The 18,511-nt window shown below is 38.4% G+C and overlaps 1 protein-coding gene across 1 annotated transcript in view; it reads left to right on the top strand.

The window, feature by feature from the left end:
- The first annotated feature begins 39 nt into the window (after positions 1–39).
- The window catches only part of strn4 (striatin, calmodulin binding protein 4), a 25,733-nt gene continuing 7,261 nt past the window's right edge, over positions 40–18,511 (top strand). The window contains exons 1-12 of the mRNA XM_065281571.1: positions 40–508; positions 11,653–11,756; positions 13,039–13,115; positions 13,473–13,551; positions 13,635–13,820; positions 14,349–14,523; positions 14,642–14,798; positions 15,317–15,418; positions 15,534–15,652; positions 16,069–16,244; positions 16,408–16,455; positions 16,697–16,818. Of these exons, the coding sequence (XP_065137643.1) occupies positions 227–508; positions 11,653–11,756; positions 13,039–13,115; positions 13,473–13,551; positions 13,635–13,820; positions 14,349–14,523; positions 14,642–14,798; positions 15,317–15,418; positions 15,534–15,652; positions 16,069–16,244; positions 16,408–16,455; positions 16,697–16,818 (1,627 nt within the window). The 5' untranslated portion in view covers positions 40–226. The remainder of the gene's footprint in view (positions 509–11,652; positions 11,757–13,038; positions 13,116–13,472; positions 13,552–13,634; positions 13,821–14,348; positions 14,524–14,641; positions 14,799–15,316; positions 15,419–15,533; positions 15,653–16,068; positions 16,245–16,407; positions 16,456–16,696; positions 16,819–18,511) is intronic.

Raw genomic sequence — 18,511 nt, 5'->3', positions numbered from 1 at the left:
TGTCAACTACAGGAAACAGTAATGAGGTATTAGCGTTTGCGGCCATTCGTGTTGGACTGGGCCATTTTTTGGCACCCCTCTGTGTGTGAGAGAGAGTACTCGCCTATCTGTACCAAGAAGGAAAACGGCAGAGAGCTTCTGTGGTGACCGAGTAACGGGGTGGTTGTTATTTTTTTTTTAGATTATCGCTGTTTTTTCCACCTCCGGCGACAGCTCCAACGCTCTGATGGAGGCGGAAAGATCCGGCGGGGTGGCGAGCGGAACGAATCAAAGCCCCGCAGGAAGCGGAGCGGGGCGCAATCCGAACGGGCCGAAGACTCTGCTAGGTCCCGCTCCCACCGCATCTGCATCCGCGGTCGGGGCGATGGCTGGATCGTCCCAGCCGCGAGACCCGCAGGACGGGGACGCGGGCCTCTCGCTACCCGGGATCTTACATTTCATCCAATTCGAATGGAGCCGCTTCCAGTCCGAGAAATATCGCTGGGAGGCCGAAAGAGACGAGCTGAGGGTAAACTTGCTTTCTTTAATGGCTCTTGTTTTGGTCTCTTCCAGACGAATTCCTTAAGGAAGATCACATTTAGGAGATAAGACGCTAGATACGTCAAGATCTCTCGATAGCGTGTTTTTGTTGCTTTAGATAAGGTGTTTATGAGTGTTATTGGGTATAAACATCTATCAGATATTGCTCATTGAAATAGCAGTGCTCATAACAGTCTCAAATAGTGTGTCCTTTTGTTGAATGTCCCACTCCCTGCACACACCAAGAGCAAACAGTGATTTAAATGGGAGTGAAAAATAGGTACGTTTCAATATTGACTGAAAAATTAAATATATATTATGACCACAAATATGTAACCAGTAAATCAATTGTCTTTTACATTTGTACAGTGTTTTTTTTCATTCCTTCGCAGAATTAAGTAGGCAGTTGTAAGAACAGTTCGGATTTTGCAATTTTCTTTTTTTGCAATTAATTAATGTAAAATATATTTTTTTAAGAAATATCGCTCTAAATTGACACTGTGACGTCACCACTACGGACTTATTGACCACTACTGCGTTTGTAAATCTGGCGCCCCTGTCAAAGTAATGACGCTACCACTGGAGTAGGAAACCAATTGTGTTTTTTAACCCTAAAGGGATAGGATTTGTGTGGCTGTGGCACATTTTACCTAATTTTTGGTTACTACTGGAGTCATACTAGTCCTACATAGACATTGACGTTTAATTTCATCTGAATTACAAGTAATTTTATATGAAGCACGGACACATTAAATCTAGTAGGAAAGCTTTTACTTACATCAAGAACACATTAAAGAGGTGAAACATGGTTTTACCCCAGAATTAGGGATTTGCCCTCAATACATTTCCTTAAGTCTTTTTAAGTCTGGACTCCAATCCCATAGATCATGGCCTGGGAAAAGCAATGAAGTGACCCCATTCAAATAGTGTCTGTGGATTACATAAGAAATTGCCAGTGTGCTCTATAAAAGGATCGGCCCTGTGGCTGTCATGGACGACTTGTGTCTGAACTTCTGCCAGGTCTCTTCTGGACATGCTTGTGGAAATGTACACAGGCTTCAAGGGACCAACTGCTATGTTTCCATGTGGAACACACACATTTAAACATTGTTTTTGTCTTGGCCTGTTATAAAGATGATTTGGGTCAGTTGTCAGTATCTTGCTTCTTTCCCCATAATTGGGATGGTTTTAGTCAGGAAGCCTGCGCTGTTGTGCGGGTGTTAATCTGGTTTACAAAGAAACACAGGCTATGTTTACATGACAACAATGTAGTGAAAAACAGAAACGTTTTTGAAAAGAAAAATCATGTACACACGACGATGGTGTCAAGAAGCAATTACAGGGATCCAAGAAGCATTGGTTGCCTATCCAACTCAGAGTTGATTTTAAAATCCTTTTACTGGTATTTAAATCGTTACACAACCTTGCCCCCAGTTATTTATCTGAGCTAGTTCATCTTTACACTCCCGCCAGAAATCTGAGATCCAGTGATCAGCATCTCCTTTTAATTCCTCCATCAAAATTAAAACGTAGAGGGGATCGAGCCTTTTCGGTGGTAGGGCCCCGTCTATTAGGGATGTAACGATTCAATCGCGGTCCCCATTAAAAATGCCTGTCTGAAATCGATTCTGAATCGCAAGGCTGCGATTCTTTGTTTTATGCACAGCTTGTGCGTTTCCTACTGACCAAATGCCGTAGTAAGTCCTTATCAATCTAAAATCAGTCGGAGTCGTTTATAACGTGCATTTAAAAAAGCAACACTCGTTAAGCAAAATCATTCGAAATATTCTTTATTAACATGAAAATACCTGAAACAATTTGAAGAACAGCGTATAAATATTCCTGTGTAGACATTTCCTGGAATAGTGTTTGCAATGATACTTCTTGTGTGACACACAGGGAGTTTCTGCATGAGAGCGCCCCCTGGCGTTCGGATGTGCCGGATTTCACCGTAATTCATTCAAATTCATTCAATGAGAAAACGCGCATTTGCACGGTTAATCGTTACACCCCTACCGTCTATGGAACAATTTGCCGCTCAAGATTAGAGTGGCACCTTCTATATCTACTTTTAAGTCCCTTTTAAAAACCTATCTGTTTGAGCTGGCATATTAATTTTTAATTGTATTTCACTGTAGTGTAAAACCGGTTTGGTCTTAATTTTAAATTGTTTTTGGATTTACATGCATTCTGTTTTAATTTTTTGCTTTATTTGTCTTCTTTATACTTTTAATGTACAGCACTTTGGTCAGTCTTGTGGCTGTTTTAAATGTGCTTATAGATAAATGAACTTGAACTTGATTTCCGTTTGTGACGGTGAAAACAAAGATGAGCCAAGTTGAGGAGTGATTTAACTCAAACTGCAACAAAAGTCGCTGTTTATTTACTTCCATCATTGCTGGTCTTCTCAAATTATACACAACAAGTTGCTATTTCTTCTTCGTTTGTGGGTTAATTTGCCAAGCTTCTTCTTCACTGACGGTCGCGCTGCTACTGTGGTTACACGCGTGGATACTGCCTACCAGCGGTTTGCGGATGTGTTTGCATGTCGACGCGGAGGACGACGACGCAAAAGTATAAATGAAAACCAACGCGGATCCTACGCCGTCGCGGCTACGCCGTAGGACCTACGCATGACTATAACGAGCCCTTTAGTCCATAGTTTTGATAAATTTGCTATTATAGCAATATGTGGGGAAATGTGACCCTAAAACTTTTCAATGGTATTTAATGTTAATTGATCGCATGGTGACATTGATATGATTTGACGCAAGGTAAAGATGAGCGATTTAAATCCGCGCATTCCATTTGCTCGTCGTCCCGGAGATTGCGGCTTATGGTTGCTTAACTACAAAAGACGCCACGCGTTTTATAGAGAAGGAGCGCCTTGACCCGTGTTTAACATGCGTTTTAACACGTGACACGTGAACGGCCCCGGGACGCCGTAATGTATATCGAAATATCGGAAATGCGGTTAGAAACCATATCACCGTTATCGGAAAATATTATACTGCGAGATATATTGATATTGAATTATTGTCCAGCCCTAGTCTGACTGAATCGCATTTGTGTAGCTTTTTGGTCACGTAAACCCAACTTTGGAACAGTCCATTTCTGACGAAATGATAGAATTGTTTGGGAAAGTCCATGTATTGTGGAATATTGTACCTTTTAATGAAACATTGCACTCTTGCGTCCCTACGCATTCTTCTACAAAGCGATAAATACAAAAAATAAAGACGTCGAAAGCAGTCAAGCAGTTTGGTTAGACAAACGTTGAGGTAGGTTTTGTACTTGAAGGCACCCAGCACTATAAAAGTGCAAAAACTTTGTAACCTTTGTTGAAGAAGCATCAAACACATTACAAACAATTAAGGAATAATTGACTACAGGCCGTTGAACTATTAGAAAAATAATGCACACCTGAGGTGGTAATGCGGCCGTAACACGGTAGTGCATTATTTTTTAATAATTCAGCGGCCCGGTGTCAATTATTCTGCTTTTACTACGGTTACCACACCTCAAGACATCAATCACATGATGATATATTTAAAGGGATTTGTCAGTTTTTTTTGTACTAAAAAGTGCTATTGTGAGTAGGACTATTTCTTCGTGTCTCATCCAATGGCTCTTTTTCAAAATTTTAAATCTGGCAATGGAGGCTTGAGCCATTGATAGCATTCTGATGCAGTTATTAATGAAGTTATGAGAGAGAGAGAGAGAGAGAGAGAGAGAGATTGTGTGAATGAGGCTACCTCTGTGCGTCTCTAAACAGCGCTGTCATTTCCTCTGAAAATCGTCTGTCATGTTGTTTTTGTTAGTCCGTTATTACTGTTAACTATGCGAAGTGATATGGAACTGTAATGTGGTCAAGAAAGCTGCCTGGAACTACGTTCGGCGTGCGTTTCCCAGAAAATAATTGCACACCTCAGAATGTTCATCAGCCAATCAGATTCAAGCATTCAACGGACCCGTAGTATAAACTGAATTAATACATGCCAACATCATCAAAAGTTTGTGTTTTCAGGACCCCAAAATGCCGTTGTCATGTTTGCAGTTGAAGCATTGTAGTGTAAACAGCCCCTGTTGGCCAAGCTGGCCTGATCTTTATGTTGGTCTTCTAGTATGGTTTTAAATTTAACGGGTCTTAGTTGTGCTGTATTGTAAGTGTAGTCATTGCTCAGAGATGTTGTTCAGCACAATGCACAGCAGAGAATTGAAAATATCATGGACACCTTTTTAAAACTAATGTGTTAAGTACTTGACAATATGTGTCCCTGCCTGCATGCCTGTAAAATCCAGGTATATTCTCATATCTGATGAGATTCTGAGCATCAAAGTTTGATTCGCTTTTAATCTTTGACATGATCTTAGTCAGTATTAAAGCTGTGTTTGCACAGGCTGAGTCACATATATAATATATTCTTGGATTATATGGCGCTGTTGTAAAACATTGTAGTGAACTGAACAGGTGTTGGGCCATAGCCTTAACTTAATAGTGTGTTTATTGCTTAAATGCAGGACTGACCAATCAGCATCCATAACTGCAACTCCGTTTTAACCGGCTGTCTTTAGTAATATTGTCACATCAAAGATTCTTGTGTGATGGAGTTTGCATTCAGAAAAGCTCATAAATATGTTTTGGTGCTTTTCTTTATATGACGAAGGAATAACATGCCACCTCACCACTGCCAACTCCCTCAATATCAATATAGACATACGGCCAGCGTGTCATCCTGTTGGTGAATGTCACACATAATATTACCATATAATTATTACTTTTTTTGCATTGTGAATAAATGTTACTAATTTTAAATCATAATTGGTAGTAATAATATCACTTTATAGCATGAAATATTTTTTGGAGGGGGGTAGGGGTGGTATTTCATTGTCATTAAAATAGCAATTTGTGAATATGATATTTAACATTTGCATTATGCTAAAACTGCGACCTGTGTATTTCTTTATCAAATTGACTAATATTTAGAGAAAAATGTATATGATATAAAAGCACTTTTTAAAGAAGAGTTATGTATGCTCTTAAAAAGGCACGTCCCAGAAAAAGTATGGTGCTGTACATGTTGGCATGAGTCTCTAAGGGGTAGTAATGGAGAGAGAGAAAGAAATTGTATCCGCCCTTGACCCATGCTTCCACCCGCAGGAAGTCACAAGAGGGATGCTTTACCGAATAACTGTGTTAATGTGATAGGGGCGGTACTGCATAAGCCATTAACACCTGTTTACCTCAGCACAGAACTTCCTTTTTGTTTTAACAAAGGCTACATTTCTGTAAGCAACTTCTGTATGCTTATTTTGTCTGTATAGAGTTAAAAGGATGCACTTATTTCAGTTAAAAGGATACAAATATTGTACCCTAAGTGTTAAACTTTGGGAAGTTGTTTGTTCTGCACAATCCACAGACGTTGTGTGACTTTTTGAAAAGGCGTGCTATTAATTTCAGAAAAGATGTGATAAATGTACAGTTTTTACCTGGATGGTAAAATTGGGTGATGGATTTGGGTGATTGATTCAATCTATATCTAAAGACTACATCGTAGAGATTTGTGACTACAACCACTTATCAATTAGGGATGGGCACAAGAACTTGAGTAATTGGACGTGGCATCAACGATTGATCATGAAAACCATGATTGTGTGGGTTTATTTATTTCATTTTTGTGGTTATGGTGGCATTTGAAGGTGTGATTGGTTAGTTCTACCAGCGCCTGTGGTCCATAGTAAAGACTGGGGATGTTTTGACGTTGTGTTTCGCTGCACAGACTAAGTTTGGGCGATGTCCCCTAAATTGGCAGTTGACGATGGTTACATTAAACCATCGTGATGGACGATGATATCGTTAGGCTGGGGGTGGGGGTATAAAAATTTTCGTTATTATATAATTATTATTCGTTATTTTACTTTATTACTTCCACATAAGAAGAGTTGTGCACTTTTAATTTTAATATATATTTTTACATAATACTATTTTGTACTTAAAAGATATAATTTTGTTATTTTACTAACCCAACTAATGACTCTTTCCTATAGGTTGCACATAAGGGAAAACAAGTAACTTTATTCCACTTAACTCTTTCCCCGCCATTGACGAGATATCTCGTCAATTAAGAGAAAACGCTTCCCCGCCAATGACGAGATTTTCCGTCTTTCCGCAATACCACTATTATCCACCAGGTGGCGCCCTTCCGCAACTTTTTAAAACCGGAAGTATTGCCCTATGGTAAGCTGCTGCATGTCCGTGTCTGTTTTAAAGATCGCTCTGCATCTGATCTCTATCAAAAGTCCGTCATAAAAATGGAATTATCTCTGCTTTTTGCTCAAAATATGGTGTTTTTGCAAAAACCCATATTCAAAAGCTGATTGCAAAAGAACCACTAAAGGTAGGATGAAACGTTTTTTTTTTTTGTTTGAAAGCAGAGGGTCTGTTCTTTCATTTGGTATATTGTATGTTTATATATTTAAAGAAGAACATTTTCTGGAAGGCATTAAACTTTGGTGAAAATCATGAAAAACGCTGGCGCTGGCTGGCAACTTTTTTTAAAAAACGCTGGCGGTGAAAGAGTTAAGAAGAGTTGTGCACTTTTAAGCACTTTTTAAAATATCTCTCTACATAAATATTTTTTTCTTTTTAAAAGCTATAATATTGTTATTTTACTAACCCAATGACTCCTCTGTGCTTTCCAGTAGGTTGCACGTAAATATCTGTTCATATGTACCACCAGTACTCCGTCAGAGCGGGTCTTTAGCACCGCGGGGAGCAGCCAGCACTTCAATCCGCAGCTTATTAAAAAGGGAACAAGTTGGTATTTCTGTCCAGAAACATCGATATTTAAACATGGTCTGTGTATGTAAATCATGCGTTTCGGTCGGAGTGTTGTTCCTGTTTTCTTGTTCTTGGCGTTCGCTGAATTCTGGGTTTATATCTTAAACTGCCACTTCAGTGCATGATAGCCACATAGCTAACAATGAGCACGCTCTTCCGAGACACTATAGGCTACTACTTAATTATTAATATGGGCTGTTTTCTTGTACAAAATTAAATATTTTAAGATAAATGTACAACATGTAAAAAGACAAGATTCTAGCAATGTCAAGATCAAATGCCTGACAGGATATTTTCACAGACTAAGACACATGACGTCTCAGGCATAGACAACAGTATTTAAAACACCATATATGCATTAGTTATATTTTTATTTAAATTTATAGACCAACTCCTGACTCCTAGTCTATAGAAGAGAGTTAGTGTTGTGTCGACTCGCAGTGGAGTGGGGTGGGGGTGTGGCATCACGACGGTGTCGGCACAACCCTAGCACAGAGCGAATGACATATGCAATCAGTACCATGATTCAAAAGCAAATAGAAGTCCGCTGATAAAGCGCACCCACTATCATTAGACATGCTGTTTTGATTCACTTTAAGCAATGTGATGTCACACTGCTAAAGCCCCGCCCACGGCTGCTGACTGACAGTCTTGTATTACCATAGTTTCTGCTTTCAGTGAGTATTAATAGAAAATAAATTGTAATGATTGTGACTATTAATTTCCTGTTTAAGGCTTTGACATTTAGGGCGTTTTCACATTAGCACTTTTGGGGCGCACCCGGGTTCGATTGACATCAGAGTTCGGTACATTTGGATGATGTGAACGCTGTCTTCCGAACTCGGGTGCGCACCCGCGAAACGTACTCGAGTCCGCTTGAAAAGGATGGTCTGGGGTCCGGTTCATGTGAACTCCAGATCGGTTCGCTGCTAATGTGAGCGCAATCGTACCAAATCGCGGAAGTGAACCACTGTTAATTACGTATTATATGGAATGTCCCACCAAAACAGACGTGTGTGTTTGTGTGCATGCACTTACCTTGACAACAAAATGCATAGAATGCTTGCTTGACTTTTGTTCTTATTTTTTTTTAAACCTTTGGTTTTGTTTTCAAATAAATAATACAGAAACGCACTTGCGTCTATCTGGCCCAAACATACTAAAGTCGTTTCGATGACAACGGTCTGTCCGCCGACGTCAATTTTTGCGGAGGCATTCGGAAATCATCTCTCTGCTTGGAGTTCGTCAATCACGCTTGTCGTCTTCTCGTTTACAGCGGTTGCCAAGCAACATGAGAACGCGCCGGCTGCAGCTTGATGATGCAAGCGTACCGCGGTTCGGATGCAAAAATAATATGTGAACACAGTCCATGGGGGGCATGGGGAGGGGGAAGCAATCGAACTCTGGTTCGGACCAGGCAATCGCACCAAATGTGAAACAGTCCTTAATTCTCATAGATTTTTTGTTTGAAAATATTTTTGAGATATTGAAATAATTTTCACACATTCTTGTGATTATTTAAATTACATTTTTTGCAAGGTTTACCTGGCAGTAAATGTTAATACACATAACAAACATTTAAGTAATTATTTAATATATTTCAAAGCCTGAAATAACCTTAATTTGGAATTGTAAGTTTTACCTGGCAATTCATACTGCTTATCAAAGTTTTGCAGTATTTCTTTAAATGCAGTTTTTTCACTGTATTAAATGGCTTTGCAATGTATCGTGTTACACTGCCAGTCAAGAAGTGCCATTTGATAATGTCTTGTTTATACAGGTGCTGCAGCTCCCCCTTGTGTTTTTTGGAGAGATATGCAATCATTGCAGTGATCTGAAATATCGCCATTATTTGACATCATCGTGATGAGACGATTATTTAATCATTGTGAGTGACCACCCTACTGTTATGGTTATGGTGCGCATCCACAGTGGGAGCTAAACTTTCTTGCCAGTACATAACTTTACGTCTTGCATTTTGTGCAGATAGATGCACATTGTATAATATATATATGTTGTATCAAGGCTAATTAATATCATGTAGAGTGCATCAAAAAAGGTATTGCTTTTCACTTCACGCAGCTATTCCTGTTAGAGGTTTCATTCCTGTCGTAGTTTCTTCAGCATTAATTTAATTGAATTGTTTTTAATAAAATATTATAATTTTTTACATGACGCGTACACGTCGCCCCTTGAATGCCCCGCCCCCAAATAATTGAGTACTCGTTTTTTAGACCTAAGGTTTACTTAAAATGACAAATGTTTGCCAACTCTAAGAAAACAAAAGTATAACAAAATACAATTAATCTTTTTTTAATAGGTAGCTTGGTAATCTTGTTTCTAGATGTAACATTTCTCGAACAGTCTAATTTCCTGATTGACAATGATTGCAGATCCACAGCCTTTGTGTGACTTTAAAGGATGAAACACAGGCAATTACTTTCTTTTGTAAAAATGTCATCAGAGTCTTTCAGAGTCCTGCCATAACAGGTTTTCTGCCTACACCGTGGCAACCGCAGTTGAGCCGGTCTCCATGAAGACCTGTGCCAACTTGTCATGCTTCACTTTTCCTGCAAGTTAGCCATGGAGACGGAGAGATTTTGAAACAAATGTACAGCATCCTACATAAAGATCGAAGTAACCCAAACTGTTTTGTTAGTGGGGTAATTTTTGGTTAGTTGGGCACAACTCATCTCATAATAAATATATGAAGTGAAGTACTTTATGCTTAAAGGTGCCATGTGTAAAGTTTGACAAATACAATATAATACAGTGTACATAACTATATTATCAGTGGTGTTTAAAGACCTTACATAATGCACTGTTATGTTTTATCACTTTAGAATGATCGATTTTTACCTAGTACGTACACCCCGGGTTCCCTTACATGGAAATCACCGCCATGTTTCTACAGTAGCCCTTAATGGACAAACTGCTTTACGGAGTGCATTTTGTCACTATGTTGTCTCAGACGTTTGTCCTGTGGCGGCTACCGTAGCTTCTCTGTGTTTCGAAAGGCAGGGGTTAGCGGTGGACTGAGCCATTGGTTGCAATTTGCAACCTCACGCTAGATGTCGCTAAAATCTACACAGTGCACCTTTTAAAGGAATGGTTCATGCAAATATAAAACTGCTCTCATAGTTTATCCTCATGCCATATTAGATAAATATGGCTTCCTTTCTTTAGCCGAACGCAAACAATATTTTTTATATAAATAAAATTGCATCATTTTTTACTTGGGGTCTTCAACATGGCTAAGCTCAAAAATGCACAAGCCTCCATCATTAAAATAATCTAAATGACTCCATTGGGTTAACAATGCGTGTGTGAGAAGATAATTGAATATTTTGGGATGTGTTTTTTTTTCACTTACTAACTACAAAATTGGCATGACTTGGATTATTAGTTTTGGGCACGCTTGTGAACACATTGCACAAATTGCAATGCTGATGCATAATTTTATATTTGTAATAATAATTTGTACTGCTACAAATACCATTTCACAGCTATTATTGAAGCATTTTTACTAGTGGGTTATTATGTTTTATTATATATAAAGTCCAATGCTGGTACAGTCCTGTGGTGTGACTGCATTTGTGTTTCCCTGATGGTGTGGGGGTGTTTGAAGGAGACAGAAGTAAAATAAAGGCCATGACTGTATGTGCTGACCAACAAGATGCATTCTGATATTATTTTATACCTGAAGGCTTTGTGTAGTAAATGCCTCTCCATCTGAAAGCAGGTGATGACTAGTAAATCCAAGGAATCGGCTTTACTGACAAGATGGGCATGCCAGTCCCATGCAAATGATCATGCAGCCCTAATCACTTGGCCATGGCACTACCACAGTACATTGTGTAAAGATTTTAGAAATGGAAAACAAATAAAATGGGTCAAAACAATGCGAGGACACAGTTTAGTAAAAATTAGATTATTATGGGTTCCACTTTGGCCTACAGGGGGTGCTAGAGGCCAATGTTTGTTATTGGTATCCCTTTTTCTCTGACAAACCGCGAATGACTAGGAAATGATCAGCTTGTGGGTTTCTACCCCTTTTTGGTCGCTCTTCCTCCAACATACTTGAATTTCATGGTTCTGGTCAGACCTCGGTCAGGAGTGGGCTAAAATAAAGCTTGTGAAATGAAAGGCCTTTAGTTAACTTCGCCCTCAGAACCTCATCATCTGTGGTTGAATCACACAGATTTAAGAGAAAACCTTTCATTTTGCTTTTGAAGGAATGTTGTTTGAATTTTTACCATATATTTCTCCTTCTGTCTTTGTCTTTGCATCAGGCTCAGGTGGCTTTTCTGCAGGGTGAGAGGAAAGGGCAGGAGAACATGAAGCAGGATCTGGTGCGGCGGATCAAGATGCTGGAATACGCACTGAAGCAGGAAAGGTGAGCACATACAGACGCTCAAACACAGATACACACAATCATTCGGTGAAATGTGAAACGGGTGTTTTGGTGGAGAGCCTACCCAGATGTTACCCTGAAGCACATTTTTGTCATTTTCTTGCTTTTTAAAAAACTACAGAAGAGAGTTTAACAATTCTGATTCCACTTAAAGGAATAGTTCACACAAATATAATAATTTTCTTATAATTTACTCAAATATTGCCAGGATTTACAACAAAAAAAAATGCTTTTTTTATTAAAATGCCATCATTGTTTATATGGTATTTAAAAAAAATTATTTATCCATGCATCTACAAAAAAGGATGCATATCAGTCATAAAAGTAACCTAGACTTAATAAAGTTAAGATTTGAGTTAATAAATGTCTTCTAAAGCTAACTTTAAAAATATTGTTTTGAGCTTATTTAGCAAAATTAAAACCAAAAGAAATGCATAAATGCTAATTTTTTCAATCTTTAAAGTACCACAGAGTAGCATGTAAGTGCCATAATATATGAAACCAGAAGAAATGCATCCAAATTTGAACCAAATGAAATGTATACATGGTATAAATGAAAGTCTACATGGCTACAAATCAATAATTTAATATATCATCTCTCATGGCGGACATATGACAACTACACTGTAAATAAATAAATGCAGCGTGAAGTTAAAACCACTTAGTTTGGCAAGTCATTTTTACTTACAATTTTTTTTGTTTTGACTTGTGATACATTGACATAACTTATAAAAACAAGTTGAAATTGTTTAATTTAATTTAAGTTAAAGTAAAATAAAACTGTATGTTTATTCTACATACATTCGACGTGAATTTTTTTAACTGTTTAGAACTGATATACATTTGAGTTGCATGACGGTAGGTAAATAATAAATGATTTTTTTTAGGTGAACTATTTCTATTACTGTTTAGAATTGAATTGATTATTCCAGAACTTGGAAAATTAAAATAAATAAAATGTTGTTTTGCCTAGTCCAAATGATCAGATCATATTTATTTTTGTCAACAGAACAAGTAAAAAATAATAACTTCAATATGAAAAGTGTTTCCACAGGTATTTAAACAATATATATGCAAAGTATAAATCCTAAATGTATTAAATATAAAAAACACCAAACAAAATAATAATTCTTAACAAAAATGTGTTATATTCTGTTAATTTGTTTACTATTATTTTTTTTATTTTTTTTATTTCACTTTTATGTGAAAGAAAACTAGATCTATAATCATTGCTGTTATGTTTAACATTTCATTCTGATCTCAGGGCCAAACACCAGAAGCTGAAAAGTGGCACTGACCAGAGTCCTGGAGAGAAGAAACCAGAAACAGAGGCTGAAACGGGTAACAACCTTCTAATATTTCAGTCAGATGTGTTATATCGTATTTATATTTACCAATACTTATTAGCCTGTGTGATCACCAAAGCATTTTTACGGTCCAGCATATTTTTTCAATTGTTTGCTATGGACGCTTAGTGTGCTGATTTTTTTCCGGTCGCCGAGAGCTCGAAATGGTCGGAAATGTTCAACTTTGGGAAAAACGCTGGGCTTGTAAATATCTGTGGGTGTACGCTCGCGTATGCGTAAAAAAGACTATACCCAGGGCTCTACACACACCCCAAATTTACAAGAACATCTTCTGTATGTTGATTATACATCTTGTTTATGTTGAGTTATATCATTTTTACGTCTTTCGCAGTACCCAATGGGCCTGCAGATTCAGACTCCGAGCCAACCAATCAGATGCCATGGAAAGAAGGGCGCCAGTTATTGCGCAAGTCAGTGTCCTTGCTTTCTTACCGCCTATAAAATCAAACGTATTCATCAACATGTTTCGTTGACCTTGTGCATGCGTTTGCAGGTACCTGGAGGAGGTTGGATACTCCGACACCATCTTGGACATGCGCTCAAAACGCGTTCGTTCCCTGCTGGGTCGCAACAGCCCAGAAGCCAATGGACCACCGCCCACCGAACCGTCTACAGAACCAGAAACTCGCAGCGGGGGAGAATCGCTGCTGGTGCGCCAAATAGAAGAGCAGATCAAAAGGTTCGAGCTATAAACACTGATAGGATTTAATCTGGGATTGAATCTTAATTTACGACCAATGGCAGGTCAAAGTTAGTGAGTGTTATGAGTGTTAGCGAAATCTGTTTAGAAATAAGTAGCGGCACAATGTTTTGAGCATGAACACAATATGTGAATCCTCCAAATTGGTGGTGGCAAAAATTACATATTGTGCTTTTAAAGCAACACTATGTAGTTTCCATGTAAAAATGACTCCCCCATGTGGTTGGAAAGTTCAAGAGTGCCTGGTATCAGACACTCTTCTGCAGGCAGGGGGAGGGGCGGGGCTGTGTTTCCTACCCTCCACCGCCACTTTCAGAGTGTGCTTGTAGCAACTAGGAGGCTGCTCAGGTTGCAGCAACAGTACAATTTGTCCAGTTAAAAGTTGTTCTATCACTAAAATAATTTTAGAGACATTATTTAAAGGTAAAAAAACTACATAGTGTTGCTTTAAAAATACTTATTTATTTTAATTTTAGCTTATCTCTCATGTTTAAACATGTTTCTCAGGCGTGCTGGGAAAGAGAGCTCTAAAGAACGGATGGGTGGTTCCGTTCTGGATAAAATTCCTTTCCTCCGTGGCTGTGAGGACGATGAGGATGACAGTGATGAAGAGGAAGACTTCCAGGGCATGACCACAGACTGCATCGATGGACCACGAAAAAACAAGAAGTCCAGAAGCAAGGTCAGTGTGTTTGTTCGCTGATAAGGCCCATTCGCACAGATCCTGTTTGGTATGGTAGGAAACAACATAATTGCTGCAATAAATCCTGCCAATGATCTTGCGTTCTTTTTGCATGCAGATGGGCGAAGAGCCTATGACCACAGACCTTGATCCTGAGGATGACGATGATGAAGATGACTCTGAGGACGCCCTGGGCGAGTTTGATTTTTTGGCCTCAGGAGAGGAATCGGAGGGTGCAGGGGAGGCTCGCATCTCTGGAGACGGCCGTGAATTGGGTATGGATAGCTGATGTTTACTCTTTTTAAAGTATTATATTTGACTGTTTTATAAGGAAAGAAACTCACTTTTAACACCACTTTTAATTTATTCATACTAGTTTACCTAATTTAATTGTTAATATTATCAATAATACATCTGGATTTAGATGTTTCAAGGTCAGGTTTAAGGAAAAAATAACAAAAATATGCTTGTTTTAATAAGAGTGAAACAATCCCTGCCCGGTGTTAATGAAGCCTGTGTATTTGGCGTTGTTTTTATGACAGTGGTGTAAGGGTTGCCCTTTATCTTCATGCTGTGACCACTCATTGTTTTCATTTAAGTTGCGTTTGTTCGTTACTTCCTGTTGATAAAATCTGTTGACTGGGCCGCTGCTTTCGTCTGATGTCACTGTATGTTTGTCTGCTTCCCTGACCTCTTCTGAACATGTAATCATACTGTGAAAGTAAATAACTAGTGACGGCTGATTTAATGTTTTGGCTGCTGATTTCTTTACTCCTCTCTCTTTTGTCTGCAGGTTCAGAGAACAGGCGAAACAAGTTGCAAGGCATTATGTCAGATTTCCCTCAAAAATCCACTCCACCCCCCTCTATCCCAGGCCAGGCGCGCTCCAGTGAGGGTGAGATCAGCTGTATCCTAAACTGTGTGCTTGACACGGATAGCCGGTGGTAGACAAAACATTTTTGATACAAGGAAGTTGTTATAAGAAATTGCTGTGTCTGTTTATACTGTAGGGGGCGCTCTGGGATTCTCGTCTGATGTTTTTATATTGGATGCAGTTGGAGGAGGAGATATGAACCTTGGAGAGCTGGCTGACCTTACAGTCGCCAACGACAATGACCTTACTATTGATGTTAGTGTTTAGCGTAAACTTTTCCTCGTTGTTAAGGATTGTTTTTTGGTGCAGCATTAAAAGAAATCGTTTACCCGAAAAAGAAAATTTGCCAAATTAGATCAAAGATAGTATAAAATAGTAAATAAAAATGTTTAAAACTAAATCTTGTTTTACGAATTTGTAGATATTCATACTTGAAAACAAGAATAAAATAAATTATATATTTAATAAATTATAATAAATTATTTATTATGCTGTGATCATTGTGAATCAGTTTCATGACAACTTTCTGGTGAACATTTCCTTTAACGTGTACCATTAATACGTTATTTATGCATGTATTAATTTTTTCACATTTGCCAAAACACATTGTTATAAAGCACTATAGACAGTTTTGTGCAATGCATAATTTTCTGTTGTTTTCATCTCTTAAGTTGCAAGATAATCGAGAAGAGTTCAAGAAAACGTGGAACCCCCGCTTTACACTGCGAAGCCATTTCGATGCCATCCGAGCGTTGACCTTTCACCCCAGCCAGGCTGTCCTGCTGAGTGCCTCAGAGGATGGAACGCTCAAACTGTGGAACCTAAACAAGGCCATGCACTCCAAAAAGTAAGATCCAGATCCATAACAAAGACAAACACTCAACGATACAGAAATGATCTGGACTTTATTAGGTTTCCTGCTGAGGATTGTGTTTGTGCGAGAAGTGTGTTTAGAATTGTCAATCCATGAGTCTCATGGGGTACTAAACATCCCATTTCTGCTCTTTTAGAAATGCAGCGCTGGACGTTGAGCCCATTTACACATTCAGGGCACACAGGTAAGCGCGACAGGTTTATAATCAAGCAGAGCATAACTAACAAATGTAGCAAAAGTAATGTTATTACCATGTTTTTATGGACATCTTCCATAGTTTTTATATTCTGTGAATTACCTTGAATTACGAAATTAATACTATCCTATATAATAATTCTGCACTATGGTTGCTATCAAAGTACCATGGTGCGGCAACAGTACTTGTCTTTATATAAAGATTTTTTAATGTTTGTGTGTTGATGTAGTGGTGCCGTTCTTTCTCTGGCTATGGGAGAAGAAGGGGAGTCCTGTTATAGTGGAGGTCTGGATGGGACTTTGCGCGGATGGAAGATTCCAGACCTTAACGTGGATCCTTATGACAACTACGGTGAGATGCACATATAAACAACAGGGAGTTTGGTTCACTTTATATGTTCCACTCCTTTGCAACATATACTAAAGACATGTTAACTACCTACAACACCTTAGCAACTCCCCAGAGAGAGACATACGTAAACTATTTAAAGTGACATAATAAATCTCTGGCAACTACTTAAACACCTTAGCAACTGCATAGCGACATACTAAAACTATGTGAGATACCCTAACAACCAAAATGAAGTCCTTGTAACAGGGTTACCATGGGTCCTTAAAAGTTTGTGAATCTGGGGGGGAAATTCAAGGCCCTGAATTTTTTTTGAAAATAAACATACATAGATACACGTCATTGAAAGTTATTAAATCTATTTTATGCAAGAAGTTTGCTGGAAAAAATCCATATAATTCCCTATGTAGTGTAGGATAATATCATAAAAATTCTAGACTTTTAAGCACACGTGCTAAACTGTTTGCTTTAATGCTTATATCTTCTGTATACGAATGCTGATTCATACCAAAATGCTTTTTTGCATAGTTGTGTTTGACACATAAAAACGTCTTTGGTTACGTATGTAACTGTTGTTCCCTGAGAAAGGAACGAGACGCTGCGTCTCCCTTGCCATACTTCCTGCGTCCCTGTAATGCCGTCTTTGGCAGTATTTCAGATAGCGATACACTTCCTGGCTCTTGCGTCTTTGTCGTTAAGCCGGTGAGGTGTAACCGAGACGTTTTCATGTGTCAAACACAACTATGCAAAAATTGGTTGAATTTGATATACAACATATTAAAACTATTCAAGATACCCTAACAACCAAAATTAAGTCCTTGTAACCTCCTAAAACACATTAGCTTCTGCATAGCAACATATTAAAACTATTCAAGATACCCTAACAACCAAAATTAAGTCCTTGTGACCTCCTAAAACACATTAGCTTCTGCATAGAAACATATTAAAACTATTCAAGATACCCTAGCAACCATAATGAAGTCCTTGGAACCACCTAAAACACCTTAGCAACTGCATAGCAACATATTAAAACTATTCAAGATACCATAGCAACCAAAATTAAGTCCTTGTAACCTCCTAAAACACATTAGCTTCTGCATAGCAACATATTAAAACTATTCAAGATACCCTAACAACCAAAATTAAGTCCTTGTAACCTCCTAAAACACATTAGCTTCTGCATAGAAACATATTAAAACTATTCAAGATACCCTAGCAACCATAATGAAGTCCTTGGAACCACCTAAAACACCTTAGCAACTGCATAGCAACATATTAAAACTATTCAAGATACCCTAGCAACCATAATGAAGTCATTGGAACCACCTAAAACACCTCAGCAACTGCATAGCAACATATCAAAACTATTCAATAAACCCTAGCAACCATAATGAAGTCCTTGGAACCACCTAAAACACCTTAGCAACTGCATAGCAACATATTAAAACTATTCAAGATACCATAGCAACCATAATGAAGTCCTTGGAACCACCTAGAACACCTTAGCAACTGCATAGCAACATATCAAAACTATTCAAGGTACCCTAGCAACCATAATGAAGTCTTTGTAACCCCTAGAACACCTTAGCAACTGCATAGCAACATATTAAAACTATTCAAGATACCCTAGCAACCATAATGAAGTCCTTGTAACCCCTAGAACACCTTAGCAACTGCATAGCAACATATTAAAACT

Source organism: Paramisgurnus dabryanus, chromosome 8, assembly GCF_030506205.2.
Source record: "Paramisgurnus dabryanus chromosome 8, PD_genome_1.1, whole genome shotgun sequence".
NCBI lineage: Eukaryota > Metazoa > Chordata > Actinopteri > Cypriniformes > Cobitidae > Paramisgurnus > Paramisgurnus dabryanus.
This window is presented reverse-complemented; position numbering and strand designations above follow the sequence as displayed.